The 21,461-nt window shown below is 41.3% G+C and overlaps 1 protein-coding gene across 1 annotated transcript; it reads left to right on the top strand.

The window, feature by feature from the left end:
* Positions 1-1,410: 1,410 nt before the first annotated feature.
* Positions 1,411-21,460, top strand: LOC115108334 (mesoderm induction early response protein 2-like). The gene is given in 13 exon segments (XM_029632533.2): positions 1,411-1,790; positions 3,685-3,798; positions 3,801-3,835; positions 7,649-7,774; positions 8,302-8,416; positions 9,233-9,336; positions 9,448-9,517; positions 9,642-9,793; positions 10,691-10,772; positions 11,690-11,784; positions 12,040-12,170; positions 16,816-16,913; positions 18,566-21,460. Coding segments are annotated over 12 exon segments (1,605 nt in total). The 5' UTR covers positions 1,411-1,790; positions 3,685-3,692; the 3' UTR covers positions 19,057-21,460.
* Position 21,461: the final 1 nt, after the last annotated feature.

Consider the following 21,461-nt stretch of genomic DNA (forward strand, 5'->3'; position numbering starts at 1 on the left):
AGCTTTGCTTTTCCTTAGGGTGCTTTTTAGTTATTCAGATTTTATTGTTATTCTTTTGTTTTTTTTTATCCTCTTATGTTTGATGAGTAGTAAATGTTTAATTTAGTTTTTTCCTGTGAAGCACATTGTGTTGCATTCCATATCTGAAATGTGCTGTATAAATAAAGCTTGATTTGTTCTGATTTGATGAAACATTTCTGTCTGTCTAGACAGAAAAATACTTTGAAGTCCGATTTTGCAATAATAAAAAAAACAGTAGTCACTGCGTTTGCCTTTGTTAACCATTTTAACATGTCATGTCAGCACTTGTCACAGTGACAAAGGACAGCATGTGGCCCTCTACAATACACACACACACACACACAAATACAGATTCATCACAGCACACTTACATAGAGGACATCAGGATACCTTATACCGGAGGCATTCAAAGAATGACAATCTGTGGCTGTCACAGAGTGCAAGACAATTTACTAAGTTACGATTGAAATGATAAGAGTTATTATAGTACATGAAGAAAAACATTGTCTCCTCCTTATCAACTGAATTCGTATCATACCTGCTGGAATTTTGACCACACAAGGGAATTGAAGGAAAACAAAGAGGAGACAAATCAAGAATAGATGCTCATGGTCACCTTTATTTCTCTTTGAAATCCCGTCCTTTCTCCCCCATTGCTCTTTGTTTAGTTTCGCCCCTTTACAGAGCATGTACAACACACTGTCTACCTGAGCATATTTATCTTCACGTTGCCTCTCGATTTTGGCGTGTAGCAAAGGTTTTGCCTGGTAATTTTTGACTTGCTGATTCCTGTCAGATCCCGACCGGTCATAATAAGTTGACACTTTGTGATCGGCTCTTCCTCCTTCCATTTATTATTGTTTGAAGTAGTCTACTTTCAGCCTTGTCATCCAGTTACTGTTGGCTCATCTTGTTTAGTTGACTATGTCATTCTATATACACCACAATGCAGTTCTCACTTTCTCAGTTTGTGTAGTGTCACCATTTAGGACTTATAAAAGGGTCATATTGCTATGTCATACATTCACATACATGTATTTGTCTTTCTCTATCTCATGGAAGCACTGGGGACTGGGGAAGCCCTCATATTCCCTCTTATACCTTTATCAGCTCTGACCATTTCTGCCCCCTCCCTTCATACAGTATCCATCTCCCATCCAATGAGATCAAGGCAGTGACTATGTAACATTGGGTCACACACACTCTAGGAAACATGTATGTGGGAGTCAAACAAAGTTTTATGTTGTCTGTTGTTTTTTTCTGCTATCTAGAGTCACCATGATGTTCCTTATAGCTTGTCTGTACAGCCTACTGGAGCCTATTCACATGGGTAGACCATAATTCTTTACTAAACTAGATGACTGTCAAATCAATTATTGGGAAAATATAGCCCATGATAATCAGATTGGCTACATTGGCTATTCAGGGTCATAGGTGAACAAACATGTGATATCAATTTCAAAGGACTACTTTACAAACATCTGAACTGCAATCATTGTGCTTTGTTCATTATTTTCAGCAAGAGGGATGTCAAGTTTATGAACGCTTGTAACAATACCAGACGTCTGTGTGAATAGTAGACGGGGTACTGTCTCATTTCTTTATTTTTTCATGTAGTTGACTGTCATCGCGGTTGCTGAAATGTTGCAGCAATAAAATAGGGCTGCTGTTGCTGAGGCTCAGCGGCTGGCTGTACATAGGCTAGACTAGAGCCATAGCTCTACAACATCCGGGCATTCCTCAGCCTGCGCAGAAACGGAATGGCGGAGGTAAGTGAGCAAAAAGGCTTGGGGAGGAACATGAGGACTAATGATTTTGAAACAGCTCCGCATTTGAGAGCCTCTGTCATCCTAGACGGCAGATATCGATGTTGGCAATCGTATCAACGGGTTACTTAGGGTTGTGAGTTAGCTAGCCATGGGTTGATAACTAACGAAGTAAAATGGGGGTATTTTGTCCGTCTCGCCTCTCCGCGTTCTTCGCGTTAAAAAGCCATTCCCAATTTGCCAGATCGTGCGCTATAGAAAACAATGGGAGACCGGCTAGACGGTGGTGCTGAAGAAGTGGTCCAGGTGTGCTCCGTTATAGCAAGGCATTTTGACTACAAACTTTGAGAGAAGTCCGACTTATTTCAGATACTTTCTTGGTGTCTTTTCGGGTGAAAACGCAACCTCTAGAACTATTTCCTCTCTCGGGTCATTCGTGTGTCAGAGGAAGGAACGTTCAGCACCAAGTTACAGGAAAGCGCCCTGGCCCTGGTCAACGCGTCCTAAAGTGGAGTGGACCAAGCTTTACAAAGTGTCTGTAAACGTAGGGCTACCAGGCTGTCACTAATGTATTGTTTGTGAAAGTATCCGACCAAGAGTTTTAAGTAGACCACTGCTCTATTTACTTAAGGTCAAAAGTAACTCTTGAAAGTTGTTGTAGCCCTGAACTAGCTCACCTGATTGACCAACTCAAAGCCTTGATGATTAGTTGACAAGTTGAATCAGGTGTGCTAGCTTTGGAATAGATCAAATACATGGTGGAATGGCTGGGGGTCCCCCAGGAGATGTTTGAGAACCACTGTCATAGGTCAACTCGTCCTATCTTCATGGATTGTCTTTTTGGCCAAACAGTTACATTTTTGTAATACCATTAGTTTCCACTGTTGGATCAACTTTCACCGTTCTTTAATTCACGAGTGGCTGTAAGGCAAGTAGAAAGACTGGTAAACACTTTACTTAATATGACAGTTGGGCCTATGCATTATTGGGTTGAGCCCTGAATGCTGATTGGCTGACAACCATGGTATATCAGACCATATACTACAGGTATGACCAAGCATGTATTTTTACTGCTCTAATTACGTTGGTAACCAGTTTATAATAGCATTAAGGCACCTCTGGGGTATTTGGTATATAGCCAATATGTGTCCAGGCACTCTGTGATGCTTTGTGCATAAGAACAGCCCTTAGCCGTGGTATATTGGCCATATACATGCCTTATTGCTTAATTATAAACTGTGTTGTTAGAGGCCTGAATGCAGATTTGGCTGACAGCCGTGGTATAAAACATTTATTTTTACTGCTCTAATTACATTGGTAACCAATTTATAATAGCAATAAGTCACGTCAGGGGTTTGTGGTATATGGCCAAACTCTGCGTTGTGTTGTGCATAAGAACAGCCCTTAGCCGTGGTATATAGACAATACACCACACCCCCTCGGGCCTCATTGCTTTATTATAGCTCTATAATGCATTTGAGGACTTGTCGTAAGCAAGTATGATAGGTCTTATGTCTTATTATCATCTCATAATGATCCTGACTAAATAAAAGTAATTTCGAGTTGACAATTTGCTACATTAAGACATACCATTATAATAAGACATGAAAAAGACTTGTACATGCTTCAACAAGTAAGAAAGCATAATATCTGTGGGCATTATACCTGTACTGTTGCTCCTCAGTCTGTGGGTGTGTCCAGCTGTACACTGTAGAACCAGTCATCAGCTCTCAATTTCAGTTGAAAAAGGGTGGTTCAGAAGAAGCCAAGGGTCAGCTGATCTATAATGGGATGAACAGGCACCTCTTGATCCTCCACGATGGTAACTGTGTGTGTGTGTGTGTGTGTGTGTGTGTGTGTGTGTGTGTGTGTGTGTGTGTGTGTGTGTGTGTGTTAGCTGGTTCGATGGGCTCTGGAGATCACAGACGCAGCCTAGTGGAGATCCTGAGGCAGGGCTATGAGGGGCCGGAGAAGGAGTCCAGGGCCCTAGTGGAACTGGAGAAGAGCCTAGGTGCCGCCCAATGAAGATGGCAGCACGCCCCCACACTGTGAGTACAGCTCCTCTGGCATACGGGGCTTCATTTATCAACCGTGTATAACATTCTTACTACTGTAAATTCTGATGTACGTGGAGATTCTAGGGTTTGCATGCACAACAAACTGATCAAACTGTTGCATGCAACATATATGCATATTTTCATTGATAAATCAGAGCCAAACTATATTTACAAACCCGCCTGGAAAACAACCTCCATTCACGTTTTATGGTAACAAAAGCACCCTCATTTGTTGTATGATTTGAAGATGTTGGAATTGGGCCATGATAAAAGAAAGCGCAATGGCAAATGTTATTACATTTCTGTAGAGAAGTGGGCAAAATGTTTTAATCTTTTGCAGTGATTTTTTTCAAACTAAAAATGCATGCCGCCTATAGTGAGTGCCAAACACTGGCCACGCATTCTACAAGATTGATTGTCCTTTCAAACAATTTAAAAGTAAATGCTACAGCCCACACTTCTATGCAAAATACAAATTGTTCAATATTTTGCTGATCAATAGATGATTTTGTTTCCTTGGTGTAGGCTCAGAGATTAAATGGGCTATGTTGTGCTTCTTTCTCACAACAATGATGTAGCTTACACATACTTTCAAATATTTTAAATAGGCTACCAGTCTATTTACTTTTGAGCATGCATGGCTAATATATATAATATTAATATATATATATATATATATATATATATATATATATATATTATATAATTTATATAATAAACCAGTCATGTCAGAAAAGGAGAGACATGTCCTGCAATATGATTATGATTTAGGCCTATATAATAAAAATAAAATAACCTATGTGACCAACCGGCTTGATTCGGTAGCAACATTTGAATTTATTTTTAATTTTTTACATTAGATAAAAGTACAGACTCAGAGCTAGGAAATGGTATATCATACACTACAGTTGAGGAACAATGGGAAAGTAATTCTGCTTTGAAAGTTGATAAACTTGTAACCCCACTTTTGAGAAAATGGCCCTTGAATGTTTTGGTACACCTACTGGAGAGCCCTGCATTGTCTACACCCATTCAGCATTGTTCACACCCTCTTAAGCCTTAGCCCAAACCATCTCTTTAAGGATTCACATGTGAGGCCATGTGCTAAACAGAGTGAGTACGACGGTAGTGTACTAAACAACCAAAGATTCCAAGACTAAAGGCTGGTTTATACGACGTCTATTAACATGTCTGTATCCAGTTGTCGCAGGGACATCATGAACATTCTATTGTCGTCCGACATTAAACTTGTCCTTGTGAAAAAGTATAAACACAAAAACGACAGGCTGCATGGCATCAGTAGCCTGGTGGTCCAAAATAGCATAACTGGTGTATGTTAACCTCCCAGGGATTTGTGGGATGCTAGCGTCCCACCTGGCCAAAAGCCAGGGAAAATGCCAAATTCTAATAAATTACTATAAAAATCACACTTTCATTAAATCACACATGCAAGATAGCAAATTAAAGCTACACTTGTTGTGAATCCAGCCAATACGTCAGATTTAAAAAAGGCTTTTCGGCGAAAGCAAAAGATGCTACTATCTGATGATAGCACCCCAGTAAACAAAGAGAGAGAAGCATATTTCACCCCTTCAGGCGCGACACAAAACGCAGAAATAAAAATATAATTCATGCCTTACCTTTGACAAGCTTCTTTTGTTGGCACTCCAATATGTCCCATAAACATCACAAATGGTCCTTTTGTTCGATTAATTCCGTCGATATATATCCAAAATGTCCATTTATTTGGCGCGTTTGATCCAGAAAAACACCGGTTACAACTTGCACAACTTGACTACAAAATATCTCAAAAGTTACCTGTAAACTTTGCCAAAATATTTCAAACTACTTTTGTAATACAACTTTAGGTATTTTTTAACATAAATAATCAATATAATTGAAGACGGGATGATCTGTGTTCAATACAGGAGGATAACAAACTGTAGCTAGCTTTCTGGTCATGCCTCTATCTAACAGTACACTACAAGTGACCCTCGTTCTGAACAGGGCTACTTCTTCATTACACAAAGGAAAAACCTCAACCAATTTCTAAAGACTGTTGACATCCAGTGGACGCGGTAGGAACTGCAAGAAGGTCCCTTAGAAATCTGGATTCCCAATGAAAACCCATTGAAAAGAGAGTGACAACAAAAACATCTGAATGGTTTGTCCTCGGGGTTTCGCCTGCTAAATAAGTTCTGTCATATTCACAGACAAGATTCAAACAGTTGTAGAAACTTCAGCGTGTTTTCTATCCAAATATACTAATAATATGCATATCTTATCTTCTGGGGATGAGTAGCAGGCAGTTGAATTTGGGCATGTATTTCATCCGGACATGAAAATACTGCCCCCTGTCACCAAGAAGTTAACACCAATAAACCCATCTGTTTAAAAATGAATTTAGTATTTGTCAATCTAGCAAATCAGGTAACTAAAAGCAACTTTCTAAACAATGTTTTGGTTTGTTTCTAGTTTGTTAGCTAGCTAGTTAATGTAAAGCTAGCTGGCTAGAGCCAGCTCAAATAATAACCATACCATATAGCTGACAGTGTCTTAAATTTAGACAATTTGTATTCATTATTACAGACAAATAAACTCACAACAATATCAATATTTACAAGTTAATAGCAAGCTAATTACACAAAATAGCTTATGGTTGTTAGTTTGACAAAAATTAAAGCAGGGCATTCTACCGGAGAATTTTAGAACTTTAGAACACTGTCTCGTTGGCCTAACGTTATATCCTAATTTGACTTTGGTGCAGGTCATGTTGTTCTTCACATTACTGTCTCTGGTAAATACACAGTGTTAAATAAAATCAAAGTTTATTTGTCACATGCACAGGATACAGAAGGTGTAAACGGTACAGTGAAATGGTTACTTACATAGTGGAGTCTTTTGTTAAGACATGTAGCTAGCTAGCTAAACAATTATCCATAATCCCAATTCATAACATTACAACCCTGCATGAATCTGCAGGTAGCTAAAACTAACCAACTAGGTTCAATGTTAGCTAGCTAGCTAACATTAGGCTATAACTAGCAATGCAAATGGCTCTGACATACAAATAATATTACTACACAGATCATACACGTAACGTTAGCTAGCTAGCTAACAGTGCGCTTCACCTAACAATGAAAATAACTTTCTGACATATTAGAAATGCAGAATATCTTAAAATGTAGCTAGCTAGACTCTCTGACATGGTTCAACGATTTTCCCTCTCTGTCACGGATGCCATGGTTGCCCTTAGTTTGAAGATGTAATCCCGATACAGGTGTTTTATACAACAGTGTGTTCTCGTTTTGACTCCCTCTGCATATTTGCAATGAAACGACAGAATTTTCTCCATCTCCTTAGCTATCATACTCTGCTTCCACCAGACATTCCACTGATTTCAAAACTCTGTCCTCCTGAAAATTAGCAACGCTTTTGCAGTTCTTCGTGATTTTTATTTATTTTTAAAGCAGAATTATAAAGGATTACCTACACATGCTGAGCAGCTCATGTTATAGACAGAAGCGTGCTACATGACCAATCCGAACTCATATCTCGGCATGTCCAGCCCAGCTATTACCTCAGTCAATCATGGCTAGCGGGAAGGTTCCTGTATTGTTCCGTGGCTAAACCAACTAGGTTCAAAAGCTTGACCACACTGCACCCCTCCAGACCTGTAGGGAATAACATTATTCTATGTAATAGATGATCAATTATTTCATAATTCCAAATGATATCGCCCAATCCCACATTGACCCAGAGCGATCACTCTCTCTCTCTCTGTCCCCCTTTCTCTCTGTGTAGGGCAGTGAGATGCCCCTGGAGGAGCTGCTGGCGCTGTATGGCTACGAGGTGTCTGATCCCCTCCTACAGCAGGACAGGGAGCCCAATGAGCTGTCAGCCAGTCTTCCTGACATGACACTGGACAAGGTGAGACCTGGGTATACCTAGACATAGCTGAGACAGATAACTGAAAACACAGCCAGAAAAGCATCAGATCAAGGGTGCTGAGACCCTCAAATTCCACAGTCCAGACAGTTTTTGTTTCTTCTTAGTACTTCATTGATTAATTGGTTATTGGTGCACCTACCTGGTTTTCCAGGCAGAAGTCAATCAATAGTTAAAAGGCAAGATGGAAAACCAGCATAGAGTACACTGTAATTGTCGTGGAGCTGTGTACTCCTGCATTCAAAAGCATTGCATGATACATGTTTTGGCATTGACATGATGTCTATTGATTCTTTCATGGATTCATGGATAGTTATGACTTGGTCCGTAAAGAAATTAGTTAAGATTGCTTCTTGATGGCCTGTCTTATCTATAAACACTCAGAAAACATGACAATTACAGAATCACTTTCATATATCATAAATGCCATTTACTTTACTGTGTGTGATGCTGAGAGAAGGTAGTGGACTGTTCCATTGAGACAGTAATGGACTGTTCCATTCTTCCAGGACCAGATAGCTAAGGATCTGTTCTCAGGAGAAGATGAAGAGGAGTCATCAGCTGATGACCTCACTCCCTCTGTCACCTCCCATGCCTCCGACCTCCTCCGCCGCCACCTAAGAGGTACAACCACTGATGTCCTATACAGTATCATACTATATAATGGGTATGACACACTTCCTCCCTTCCCAGCACAGCTACCACTTTCCATTAACAGACCTCCACCCAGCCCACTACTCAGGAGAATCCCCTTCCTGTCATATCACATCAATATATTTTTTAAATGGTCCGAGTGCTCTTTTATGGCAAGACTGATTTGTTGTACCGGGAAGGTGTTATTGGGTAGTATTATGAGAATGCTACATATTGGCAATGGTGTAAAGTATTCAAGTAAAAATACTTTAAAGTACTACTTAAGTTTATGGGGTATCTGTATGTTACTTTACTATTTATATTTTTGACTACTTTTACTTTTACTTCACTACATTCCTAAAGAAAATAATGTACTTTTTTCCTGACACCCAAGAGTACTTGTCACATTTTGAATGATTAGCAGGCGAGGAAAATGGTTCAATTCACACATTTATCAAGAGAACATCCCTGGTCATCCCTACTGCCTCTGATCTGGCTGACTCACTAAACACACATGCTTTGTTTGTAAATTATGTTGGAGTGTGCCCCTGGCTATCAGAAAATTAAAAACATAAGAAAATGGTGCTGCCTGGTTTGCTTAATATAAGGAATTTGAAGTGATTTATACTTTTACTTTTGGTACTTAAGTATGTTTTAAACCAAATACTTTTAGACTTTTACTCAAGTAGTATTTCACTGAGTGACTCACTTTTACTTGAATAATTTTCTATTAAGGTGTATGACATTTGTGTACTTTTTCCACCACTATATAGTGGTGTAACAAATGTTCCCATTTTTATTCTCCAGCCCATTCCCTAGTAAGTGGAGACAAAGGCACCTTAGTCAGCACCTCAGAAGAAGACTCAGACAATGATGACGACACCTCCATTCCCTCCAATGACGGACGCAAGGTGAGACACTGGGGACTACTGAATAGCGCTCAAATCCCCTACAATTACTCTTTAGGTAAATATAAAAACCTGTTTTCTGTGTGACTGAAACTGTGGTTGTTCTTTTACCAGGACATCATGGTGGGCTCAATGTACCAAGCCAAAATCCCTACTCTCAGCCTATACTCAGACCAGGAGAGAGGTAACCCCAAATTTCCCCTTTCAGAATCAGTGCATATTTTGGATTAGTGTGTTGACACTTTTTGATTCACCTCCGTCTCACAAACATCCTTATACCTGTGTGTCTCTCCATCTCCTGCTCCCAGTCTATGAGAATGAGGACCAGCTCCTGTGGACCCCAGACATGCTGTCAGGTCATGCTGTAGAGGAGTTCTTACTGAGTGCCCAGAGATGGGGAGGCCAGGAGGGCACTAAAGACACCCTTATCACTGGGGAAATAATCAAAGACAATGATCAGGTACTGTAGCGGGTTGGGGACTAAAGCAGGAACAGAGTGGGACTTAGTGGGGCTAGAGCTATACTGAACAAAAATATGAACGCAACATGCAAGAATTTCAATGATTTTACTGAGTTACAGTTCATAAGGAAGTCAGTCAATTGAAATAAATTCATTAGGCCCTAATTTATAGATTTCACATGACTGGGCAGGGGCGCTGACAGCCAATCAGAATAATATTTCCCTGCCAAAAGCCTTTATTACAGACAGAATACTCCTAAGTTTCATCAGCTGTCTGGGTGGCTGGTCTCGAATGATCCCGCAGGTGAAAAAGCCGGATGTGGAGGTCCTGGGCTGGCGTGGTTACATGTGCTTTGTGGTTGTGAGGCAGGTTGGACACACTGACAAATTCTCTAAAACAACATTGAAGGCGGCTTATGGTAGAGAAATTAACATTACATTCTCTGGCAACAGCTCTGGTGGACATACCTGCAGTCAGCATGCCAATTGCACGCTCCCTCAAAACCTTAAACATCTGTGGCATTGTGTTGTGTGACAAAACTGCTCATTTTAGAGTGGCTTTTGATGATCATGCTGTTTAATCAGCTTCTTGATAATCCATCCACCTGACAGGTGTGGCATATCTTGGCAAAGGAGAAATGCTCACTTAACAGGGATGTAAACCAATTTGAGCACAACATTTTGGAGAAATAAGCTTTTTGTCTGTATGAAACATTTCTGGGATCTTTTATTTTAGCTCATGAAACATGGGACCAACACTTTACATGTTGCGTTTATATTTTTGTATACATTTGTTGGCCAATTAACTTTGTTTGAATGTTGAGTAACTTCTGCAGAGTTCACATTGTGGTACAGATTTCAGTCACAACTGTTTCCCCTTTTGTCTCTTTCCCGCAGGCTCTGTATGAGCTGGTGAAATGCAGCTTCAATGCAGAGGAGGCACTGAGAAGACTGCGCTTTAATGTGAAAGTGTTCAGCGGTAAGACCTTTCACTACACATTTACTACTGCTGTCTAGTATGCATTGGCATCTTCTTGCAATATCTTACTAGTAACAACAACTCTATAAACTTATATCAATAATAACTCACTAGTGGAAGCGAATGATTAATTCAACTCAATACAATGTTGCCTTTGAGGTACCAACCACCAGGGGTGGTGGGTGGGGTGGTGGTGGTTGTTCCCCCCCAAAACAAAATTGTATTGAGTTGAATTAAGATCCTTCAACTCAATAACCACCCCTGTAAATCAAAAATGTGTTGTTAATGCTCTCCAGCTGTTTAGTCTCTGGATGCTACTAGTATTTTCAATTTCAGAGCATTTAAAAAAGATGTCCCAAATTTCTTGTGGGATCATGGAACTTCTTTGCTATCTTTGGAACTTCCTCTGCTTTCCCTTGGAAATGCAATTATTTGATAGACCTAACATGAACCCATGTTACCAACAACTTGAAAACACACTCATTCTATATAATGGCCTAGGTCAAATATTTAGGCTAAACCTCGGGGCTCACAAGAGTCTAATATCTAATTCGTATCAGCAGTCCTACCCTGAAACACTTTTTGAATATGGGTCTGCCATCTTGACTAAGGCTATAAAATGTTTTTGATCCTGCATTTCCAGTTGTGCACATCCAAGCTGGGAGTGTAGGTGAAAATGTAGCCAATTGTGCCCGCTCCAGTGTAGGCTGACAAATGATTCATTGTCTTGCGGTATTATAATATAGATAAAATGAAATCATTGCATTCAAACTTTGTGGCGCTTATGGGGAGAATGGATTTACAGTTATCATCTTGACATGGTGAGTTACTGTAATAGGGCTGTAGTATTTGTTACAAATAATTAAAGTCTGCTTTTAGGGTATATTCCCACCTAACTGCTGTTGTCTTCTGTGTAGAGGAGCTGTGTGCCTGGAGCGAGGAAGAGTGTCGAAACTTTGAACATGGCTATCGAGTTCATGGGAAGAACTTCCACCTCATTCAGGCCAATAAGGTGAGCAAGAACCGAAACTTCCATCGTCAGGTTTGGGGAGAACCTGATTTGCTACAAAGCTGGAATTCTCTGTTTTTCAGTCATGACATTGACTGGTATCATACATTACCCCTTAAATGCAAATGTTGACAGCTGCTTCATCATAACCTGTACAGGCGCACCTGTACAAACCTGCTTGTCTGCATTGATCAGACAGGAAACTCACTGATCTCCATACTGCAGCAAACAGTAAAGCACAGTGTGTTTACATGTCAGGTACGCACACGGTCGGTGGGGGAGTGTGTGGAATATTACTACATGTGGAAGAAGTCGGACCGCCATGAGTACTTTACCCAGCAGACCACCAAGCTGGGTCGCAAGAAGTACAGTCTGCAGTCAGGGAACATGTAAGTAGCACTGCAGATATGAGACGGTCTATCTCAATGACCTTTTCTCAGGGATGCAAACTAGTCGCCTTTCAGCAGAATTCTCTGTTTTGAATCCAAAATAGGTGACCTACGTGATTGGTGTAGATCTGTCGAGGAAAGTTTGGGCGAAGGGGGGGGGGGGGGGGGCTTTGGATGACTACTGGCTGTATGCGAACGAGTGATGAGCGTTTGGAGCAGTACTGGCTGTATGTGAACGAGTGATGAGCGTTTGGAGCAGTACTGGCTGTATCCGAGGCGTTCACATAACAACAGAATGCAGGACGCGACTGAAGAGAGAACATACGACCAATGTGCTAGTTGCAGTGTCAGCGTGCGCTCTGGAAAGAGGCGTGGAAGGCAGTTTGACTGTTCATTTACAGCGGTGGGTCCCCTGAACTATAACGAAGAGGTAGGTGAGAAGCCTACTTCATGAGCTCTAACCGGAAACTGTCATTTGGAAAGTTTGAGGTGAGGGAGAAGGTGTGGTGGAACAAGTATTGTTAGCATTGTTAAGTATTTTGCTAGCTGGATCGAATTATCCGTTATAGCTTTCCAGAGAAATGTTGAGCAACATTAGCCAACTGAACTGGTCAAATAATTGAGTTTATGGTGTGAAAATTAGCTGGCTAAAAAAGTCAGATAGCTAACGTTACATCAGATGAGCTAACGTTAGTAACCTAACCAATTCGCTATAGTAATAACTGGTAACGTTAACGTTATACGACTCCTTGCCGTTCCTTAAATTATAACGCGTTAGTTACTTACTGGACCCTGGCAATCTGTGTGAAATGTTAACGTTAACTAGCTAACAAACTAACTACTATCTGTGAAGTAATGTTTTCCCTCTACAGTAAGTTATGTGGTTAATTTTCAGAATAAGAGAATTAGGGGAAAATGAGGTGTTGCTTGTTAAACAGTTAAGTGGAGCTGGGCCTGGCTTAAACTGGATGCCACTATAGAGGTGAAAGGAACACCACACACTTCCCTCTTTCTCATTTGTTCAATACAGTGGATAAAAAGGGGTATGCTAGGTGTACTCTCTGGCTGAAAGAGATCAATTATGCCAACAAAGGGTATCTATCATGCTCTGCTGGCACATTGTAGAACCGATGTCCACAGGCAGAAAGTGTACAATGTAATAATGTGCAGTGTAGCCCAAAGATTTTGCTTTTGTTGTGTTGAACTTGACACTAACACTTGTGTGTGAGTGAGGGGGGATTATTACATTTTTTACTGAGTGAACGTTATTTTTGCACACATGTAGCCTTATGCACTTGATCGATGTCTACTATAGTGACCACTAGAATAGAGCAAAAATAGAATGCCTGTTTGTTTCATTCTATTTCTACTTAATAACCTCTTAGAGCTAGCCCTACTTTTTTCAATTTCTGCCTGAAGATATACCCAAATCTAACTGCCTGGAGCTCAGGCACAGAACCAAGGATATGCATATTCTTGGTACCATTTGAAAGAAAACACTCTGAAGTTTGTGTAAATGTGAATTGAATGTAGGAGAATATAACACAATAGATCTGGTTTAGATAATACAATGAAAAAAACATATGTTTTTTCTTTTTATTGTTGTATCATCATCTTTAAAATTAACAAGATAAAACAAACATTCAGATAGGATGATGGGGACAGTTTCAGAATGATAACTTCCAAAATGAGTGTTCCACATGACATTTATCATGAAGTCACCCAGGTGTCCCACACAAGTAGCCCAAAAGTACCCAAGTGGCCAAATTGGTGAAGTTATACATTTTGAATGGAATAACTATATACAAAATACCAAAATGGTATTCTAACACCCCCCCCCCCCCAAAAAAAAAAATGGAGAACAAACATGAAAAAATATATATACACATTTACAAAATAACAATTTCAATATTTGGAAGACCCTCAGTCCTCTACACAATATTATGCTGCTGATGCCAGGTGCCATAGCACATCCATGCCTGCAGAAATACATTTGGGCAGATGAACACCACTTGTGGCAGGAGCTAGATGAACCAGCTTCAGTGGCGGATAGACACCTTGGCACTGGGGGCTCCCATTCGTAGTCAGTGTCACTGTGAAAGAAAATGTTCAGTTAGAATAGTTTCACATATGAGCCCTGTATCAAGAGGTATAATAAACAGATATTATAATATTATTATAGACCTGCTAGATCTACTGTCTCATTTATATTATGACATTTCAGCTAGATCTACTGTCTCTATTATATTATGACAGACCAGCTAGATCTACTGTCTTTATTATATTACAACAGACCAGCTGTATCTACTGTCTCCATTTCACTTTGGCCATTGTTGTGGGCCTGCCCTCCCCTCAACAGCCTCAAATAGGCTATTTCATTTCACAAATAATATTTTATATTATTAATTTCAAACAACGGCATTAGCATGAGAAGAACTTACCAGTCCAAAACGATGTCCTTTCCGTTCAAAACATATTCCTCCATTTGGGAATCGCTAAATGAATCTAGACTTAGATTTAGCGTTTCCTGACTTAGTCGCCATACTGATTGATATATAAACAGCTGAATATGCGCTTTACCAAAACAATGCTGTGTGCAACATGCGTTGCTCCTTCCGGTATGAATCGTCAATGGCGAATGAACATCTTTACACCGGAGTTTACAACATGGGTTGGTCTTCCAACACATAAACATTACATATAGCCGTTTACCTCAGCTCATTGGCTATCTACCCAGCTAGATTTCAAGACGATCAGTGGTCATTGGGTTAAAATACAGTCAATCAACGAAACAGCGGGCAGATCATTGGTGCACAATGATGTCATTACTTGTTGTCTTCAAATCGGTTTCTTTCAGTCAATACGTCCCGCGAAATGACCCATCAGGTTTGGTTGTGTTACAAACAAACCAGTTGATTGCAGTGAAACCAAACATGACTGGAAAAGTCACATTCTGTGTGTGTATTTACCTCGAATGTGTCGTCGAAAATGGAATGAGACGGAATTCACAACACAGGTGGTTCACAAAATGTTTCGTGTTAGGCTATAAAAATGGATTTGATCAAACAAAAAACCACTCATTGTGTAACAATGAGCATTGGGATTGCAAACCGAGGAAGATCGTCAAAGGTAAACAATTGATTTTATTGCCGTTTGTGATTTTGTTACGCCTGTGCTGGTTGAAATAGTTGTTTTTTTATGGGGCTCTATCCTCAGATAATCGCATCGTATTCTTTTGCAGTAAATCCTTTTTTAAATCTGACAACGCAGTTGGATTAGCAAGAGTCTAGGCTTTCGAAACATGTGAGACACTTGTATTTTCATGAATGTTTAATATGACTATTTATGTTGTCGAATTTCATCCCGCTACCGTGTTCCGTGCGCAGAGAGGTTAAGATGTTTTTTCCCCCAACTGCAATATTTAGATGTGTGAGGTCACAAGCATTCTATTATAAAGGCTGTCATGGCTAACTGCAATATTTAGATGTGTGAGGTCACAAGCATTCTATTATAAAGGCTGTCATGGCTAACTGCAATATTTAGATGTGTGAGGTCACAAGCATTCTATTATAAACGCTGTCATGGCTAACTGCAATATTTAGATGTGTGAGGTCACAAGCATTCTATTATAAACGCTGTCATGGCTAACTGCAATATTTAGATGTGTGAGGTCACAAGCATTCTATTATAAAGGCTGTCATGGCTAACTGCAATATTTAGATGTGTGAGGTCACAAGCATTCTATTATAAAGGCTGTCATGGCTAACTGCAATATTTAGATGTGTGTTCACAAGCATTCTATTATAAAGGCTGTCATGGCTAACTGCAATATTTAGATGTGTGTGTTCAAAAGCATTCTATTATAAAGGCTGTCATGGCTAACTGCAATATTTAGATGTGTGTGGTCACAAGCATTCTATTATAAAGGCTGTCATGGCTAACTGCAATATTATTCTTTTTTCTTTTTCTATTTTTTCTCTTTCTTAAGACTTGAGTGTCATTTGCAGTAAAGTCTAGGCAACACATATCATTGGACCGCTTCCTTTACATTTAATTAACTGTGAGTTAGGTTCACATGAACTACTTTTTATTTTACACACAGAGACTGATCATGTAGATCATATTCTTTGTTTACTTAGTTAAAACCTGCATTTCCCCCTGGCAGGGATTTTGTGCATGTTTCAGTGCAAAAAAGAAAAAGTGTCACCTTTTTGGGCCCTCACCAGTTTGTATCCCTGCTTTCTAGACTTGACACTCAAGCTGCATTTAAATGCTGGCTAAATTAGCACATGCCTCCATCATGTTGGTTGTTATGATCTTCTCCTTGGCATGACATTGTTCTCAGAATACATTATTTAAATATGGTGTAGGAAAAGGAGATGTGGACACAGCAGACATATCTTTACCATGATGGGAATGTGACAGGTTATCAGAACAGGAAAGCTGCATGTCAACAACAGGTGTAGAGACAAGTAAACAATATAACCTCCCGATTGTCATTGTTTTCAGACCAGAGATTTGTATTATGTTTAGCTGATATCATGCTGGGAGTTTGAAACTCAAAACGGAAATGAATGTTCTTCTTGGACAAGTTCATGTGCAGTTGGGACTGTTTACACAAGTTTCCTACTGTGTTGTCTTCCAGGGAGGATGGAGAGCAGGATGGAGAGGTTGGGGAGATGGAGGGGTGCTCCCAGATTGAGCCCCACTCACCCCCACCAGTCACAGACGTGGACAAGCAAGGTAAACCCTGGTCCCTAGCCTTAGTCCCAGCCTTAGCCCCAGCCTTAGCCCCAGCCTTAGCCCCAGCCTTAGTCCCAGCCTTAGTCCCAGCCTTAGTCCCAGCCCTAGTCCTATACCTCAGCCCTGGCCCTGATTCCCGCCCCAGATAATTTTACTGAGACCGACAGACCACAAACACTACAGCTTGTTTGAAGGACTGAGGTCATAAGTTAGCTAGAACCATAAGTGATAGTTGTATGCCCTTGCCTCTGAAGTCGCAGGAATCCACCCACAAGCTGTACCATTTCAGAGATATGTCATGCCAAATCACCCCATATCCACCTGTCTCTGTCTTATTACATGAGTCTTATTATTTATTTTCTTTATTATATTATTTGTCTGTTTGATTGGTTGTGTTTATTAACATATGATTTAAAGCATTTTTATGTATTGTTTTATGTGTCTGTTTTCCCATTGCTTTGTGTGTGTTTGTCTGTGGTGTTTCTACCTGTGTGTTGACATGGCGGTGCAGAGGAGGAGGGCCGACCCCGTCGCAGACGAACGCCCCGCTTTCTCTTAAAGCCCTGAGCTCACTACACACAGGCCACTCTAATCAGGCAGGGCCACCAGGTAAAGACTAACCAGACAGGGCCACCAGGTAAAGACTCTAACCAGACAGGGCCACCAGGTAAAGACTCTAACCAGACAGGGCCACCAGGTAAAGATTCTAACCAGGCAGGGCCACCAGGTAAAGACTCTAACCAGGCAGGGCCACCAGGTAAAGACTCTAACCAGGCAGGGCCACCAGGTAAAGACTCTAACCAGGTTGGGCCACCAGGTAAAAATTCTAACCAGGTTGGGCCACCAGGTAAAGATTCTAACCAGGTTGGGCCACCAGGTAAAGATTCTAACCAGGTTGGGCCACCAGGTAAAGACTCTAACCAGACAGGGCCACCAGGTAAAGACTCTAACCAGACAGGGCCACCAGGTAAAGACTCTAACCAGACAGGGCCACCAGGTAAAGACTCTAACCAGGCAGGGCCACCAGGTAAAGACTCTAACCAGGCAGGGCCACCAGGTAAAGACTCTAACCAGGCAGGGCCACCAGGTAAAGACAGACAGATAGAGGGATGGAGTGAGGGAGGTCTGGGGACAAGCTTCACTAATCCTACGTAGCTTATACTAACCCCACTGGAGTGCTGATATGAGGTCAGGTTTTCATGAGGTCAAGTTTCATGTGGTCAGAACTAGAGGATCTTTTCCAAAAGACTTTTGAGGGCATTATGATTCTCAGGCCAGGAAGTTGAAGGTATGAAATATAAAATACTAAACCATAATCAAATCTCAGGGCTCATGAAAATTATTTTATTGGAGGCTTAGCATTTTAGAAATGTTGTATTGGCTTCCTCTCAATACTTTCTGAATTGTAACCTAAAATGATTGATGAGTAGTTTATTTACATTATTTTTATAATTATGTTCTAATTATCTTACCATGTTTGCCTGCCTTGTTAAATTGTAACTTGTTTGAAACTAAGATTTTGGTTAGAGCTGATTGTAACATTAAGGAGAAAAAAAGGGAACCACTGCCCAATGCCAGTGATGACTCAGTCAGTTACCATTGAGGTAGTGCTTGTTCAAGTCCCTCTTTGTAATTCTTCTCTCCTTGTCTAGATGCTGAATTGCAGATGGAGGTGTTGGAGCTGTGTGGTGCTCCTTGTCCCAGTCCAAGCCCACAGAGGGAGCAGCTGTTCAGCCACTTATCTCCACTCCCCTCTCTGAAGGACCTGCAGCAGGAGCCCTCTCTGAACTGTCCTAGCCCGGTCCGCTGTCCCACCTCTCCCCCTGCCCAGCTCCACCCCTTTACCCGGCCCAGCGGCAGCCCCACATCCTCCCCAGCAGAGCCTCATCTCCTGGGTTCTGGCTTCTACCAGATGCAGCTGGGGCCCTTCCTTCCAGACGGTCTGTCCATGGGGCCAGAGGATGGGGCCTCTCAGAGGCTGAAGGTGGACTTCTCCCTGCCCTCCGTCCCCCAGCCCCCACCCTTGCCTGCCATTGCCCCATCCTCCTCCGTCACTTCTGACTTTGGGGCCATCAGCAGTTACCTGTGTCCCTCGGCCCTGTGCCCCCCTCCCGTCCAGCACTCCGGCTCTCTCACCAAGTGAGGGGAGGAAGAAGGGTGTCTTTACCCTGGAGAACATTCCAATAATGCCTGGGTTGTTTGTACTTCTAAGTACTGCCAGTTGAAGCTAACTTGGACCAGAGCTCACCCATGTGATGGTGTGAAGCTCCCCAGGAGAGAAACTGTCTTTTTGCCCGGGAGATAGGCCTACCTGAATCAGTGTTTACTAGGGGACTCTCACTGCTCACAAGCACAATGGCTTACCTACCTGTCTATTCTGGAAGGGCAGTAGTTCTACGGAGACGTTCTTAGAGAATTCTTAGATATAATGTTGGGACTGGAAAAGCTGGTGGGCTCGTTGATGGCTCCAAGGCCAAAACAGTTAGCCTGATGTTTGTTGCAGTGGCCTCATTCAGAGCAGAACTAGAGACTGTGATTTAACCTCCCTCACTGATTTCCCAACTTTTACTGGGAACAGTGAGCAGCAGACAGACCGCATGACCTGGAATCCATCATGCTGTATTATAGCAGATGTCCACGAGATGTTCTCATTCTCTATCAGTTCTGATAAGGCTGTTTTTAGAAGCAGGGTTCAGTCTGCACTTCTTTGACTTATCACCACTCTGACTGTGGACCTCTTAGGTAGGATCTGCCTCCCTGGTTCACTGTGAGAGCTTCCACCTCTCTTGAACATCTACATCTGAAACTGAAGGTTTTGTATACAGTACGTTTAAGAGGAAAGATCTGTATAGGAATACCATGAAACTATGCTTTTGAGATTGTCACAATGTTTTTATTTGATTGGTCTTTGTTCCCAGTTCAGGTATTCATTGGCAGGTTTGCAATAAGGAACCTGAGTTTGATGGGAGTCCTTGTGTTCTCTCTTTCCAGTTTATGTTGACATTTAAAGGTCTTGTACAGTACCAAACTCCCACAATTGCCTGACAACCACGGTAGGCACATTAGCCTGTATTTTGCGCATTATTGTACATGCTACTGTAGGTAAGTCACTGAATACACAGGTACTGTAGCCTCTGGCTTCTTCCCTGTATCTCAACTCCAGTTTTTGTGTGATTTAAGGTTTGAATATTGCCCTGAACCACCCATCCGACCTTGTGGATAACAGTAATTGAAAAAGCCCAACGGCATTGAAGGACAAAGAACCAAAAGGGGTGTGTTCAGAAGGGTGAAACCTTATGAACGTTGCAGATGGAGAATGTGGTATACAGAGCTAACGCGCTTGCTTATTCCGTACCGTTGCACCCTCCTGAACAGACCCCAGGTTTCACTGATGCTGTACTGTATTCTGCCACTAGAGGACATTGGCTGTCGCCTAGTCTGAAGAGAGCCTGCCTGCTTCGTTCCCCCTGCTCAGGGGGAGAGAATCTGTCCCCTGTGCTCTCTGTCCCGACGGCAGGAAAACTCCCTTTCTTTATTTATTCCCCATTTTCTATTTTTATAGGTGGGGTTTTCCCTCTACTCCCTGCTCTGACCTTAGCTGTTCTAGATCGGTTTGTTTTTGTTCAACCGTTTACAGGAGGTTCTGGACGTTGACTATCGGGACAGGAAGGGGAGTAGAAACACTGCCTTTTGTTTATTTTTTAGCATTTATATCATACTGCTTCTGTTTATATTGGTTTGTAATTATAATTGTTATATTTTGTATAAAAAAATATATATAAAAAATGTTGACAATTAATGAAAGTCATTGCGCACATACACACACCAGTACTTGAATCTTAGTCTTGTGTGCAACTCTGTTGAAAGAGACTTTAGTACTTCAATTCAATTTCCAACAACATTGTACCCACATGATTCTCTTGTGGACAGACTATGTATCTGACCAAATTATGCAAGATTTGAATTCTGGGCTCACCAAGATTGTACCAAAATGTTTTCACATATCCTGTGATTGGGTGGTGCCAGTATAGTAGCTGAATAACCCACACTGTGGAGATCTGTAGTTGTTCAGAAACTTGGTTAACGCAGAACTCACACTGAATAACCCAGTAGCTGAATAACACATACCCAAACAAATCCCCACAGTACTCATGTACTGGCCTTATACTATGCCTACGGTATAACCAGGCTTCAAATTCACCTGGATATTCTGTACATTTCTGCATTACATTATTTTGAATCAGGGTCTGGTTTATTTGAACTGATGCAACAGAGAGCAATAAATTACAGGCTTACTTCCTCAAAGGTAAACTCATTAATTATTCTGAATTCCTTGGAAAGTGACTAAGTGACTGACAGGTGAACACTAGCAAGGAGTGATAACCATTCATTAGGAAATGCGGGAGGGATATGGCATCCACTAATTCCCATACATTGTTTTTCTAATGTGATCTGTGATCCACAATTTGATCAACAAGATAGTGAGCTTGGCATGTGTAGCCTATTGGCCCACTGTATGAGAGGCTACTACAGGACACTGTCATAACT

Source organism: Oncorhynchus nerka, linkage group LG24 (assembly GCF_034236695.1).
Source record: "Oncorhynchus nerka isolate Pitt River linkage group LG24, Oner_Uvic_2.0, whole genome shotgun sequence".
Classification (NCBI taxonomy): domain Eukaryota; kingdom Metazoa; phylum Chordata; class Actinopteri; order Salmoniformes; family Salmonidae; genus Oncorhynchus; species Oncorhynchus nerka.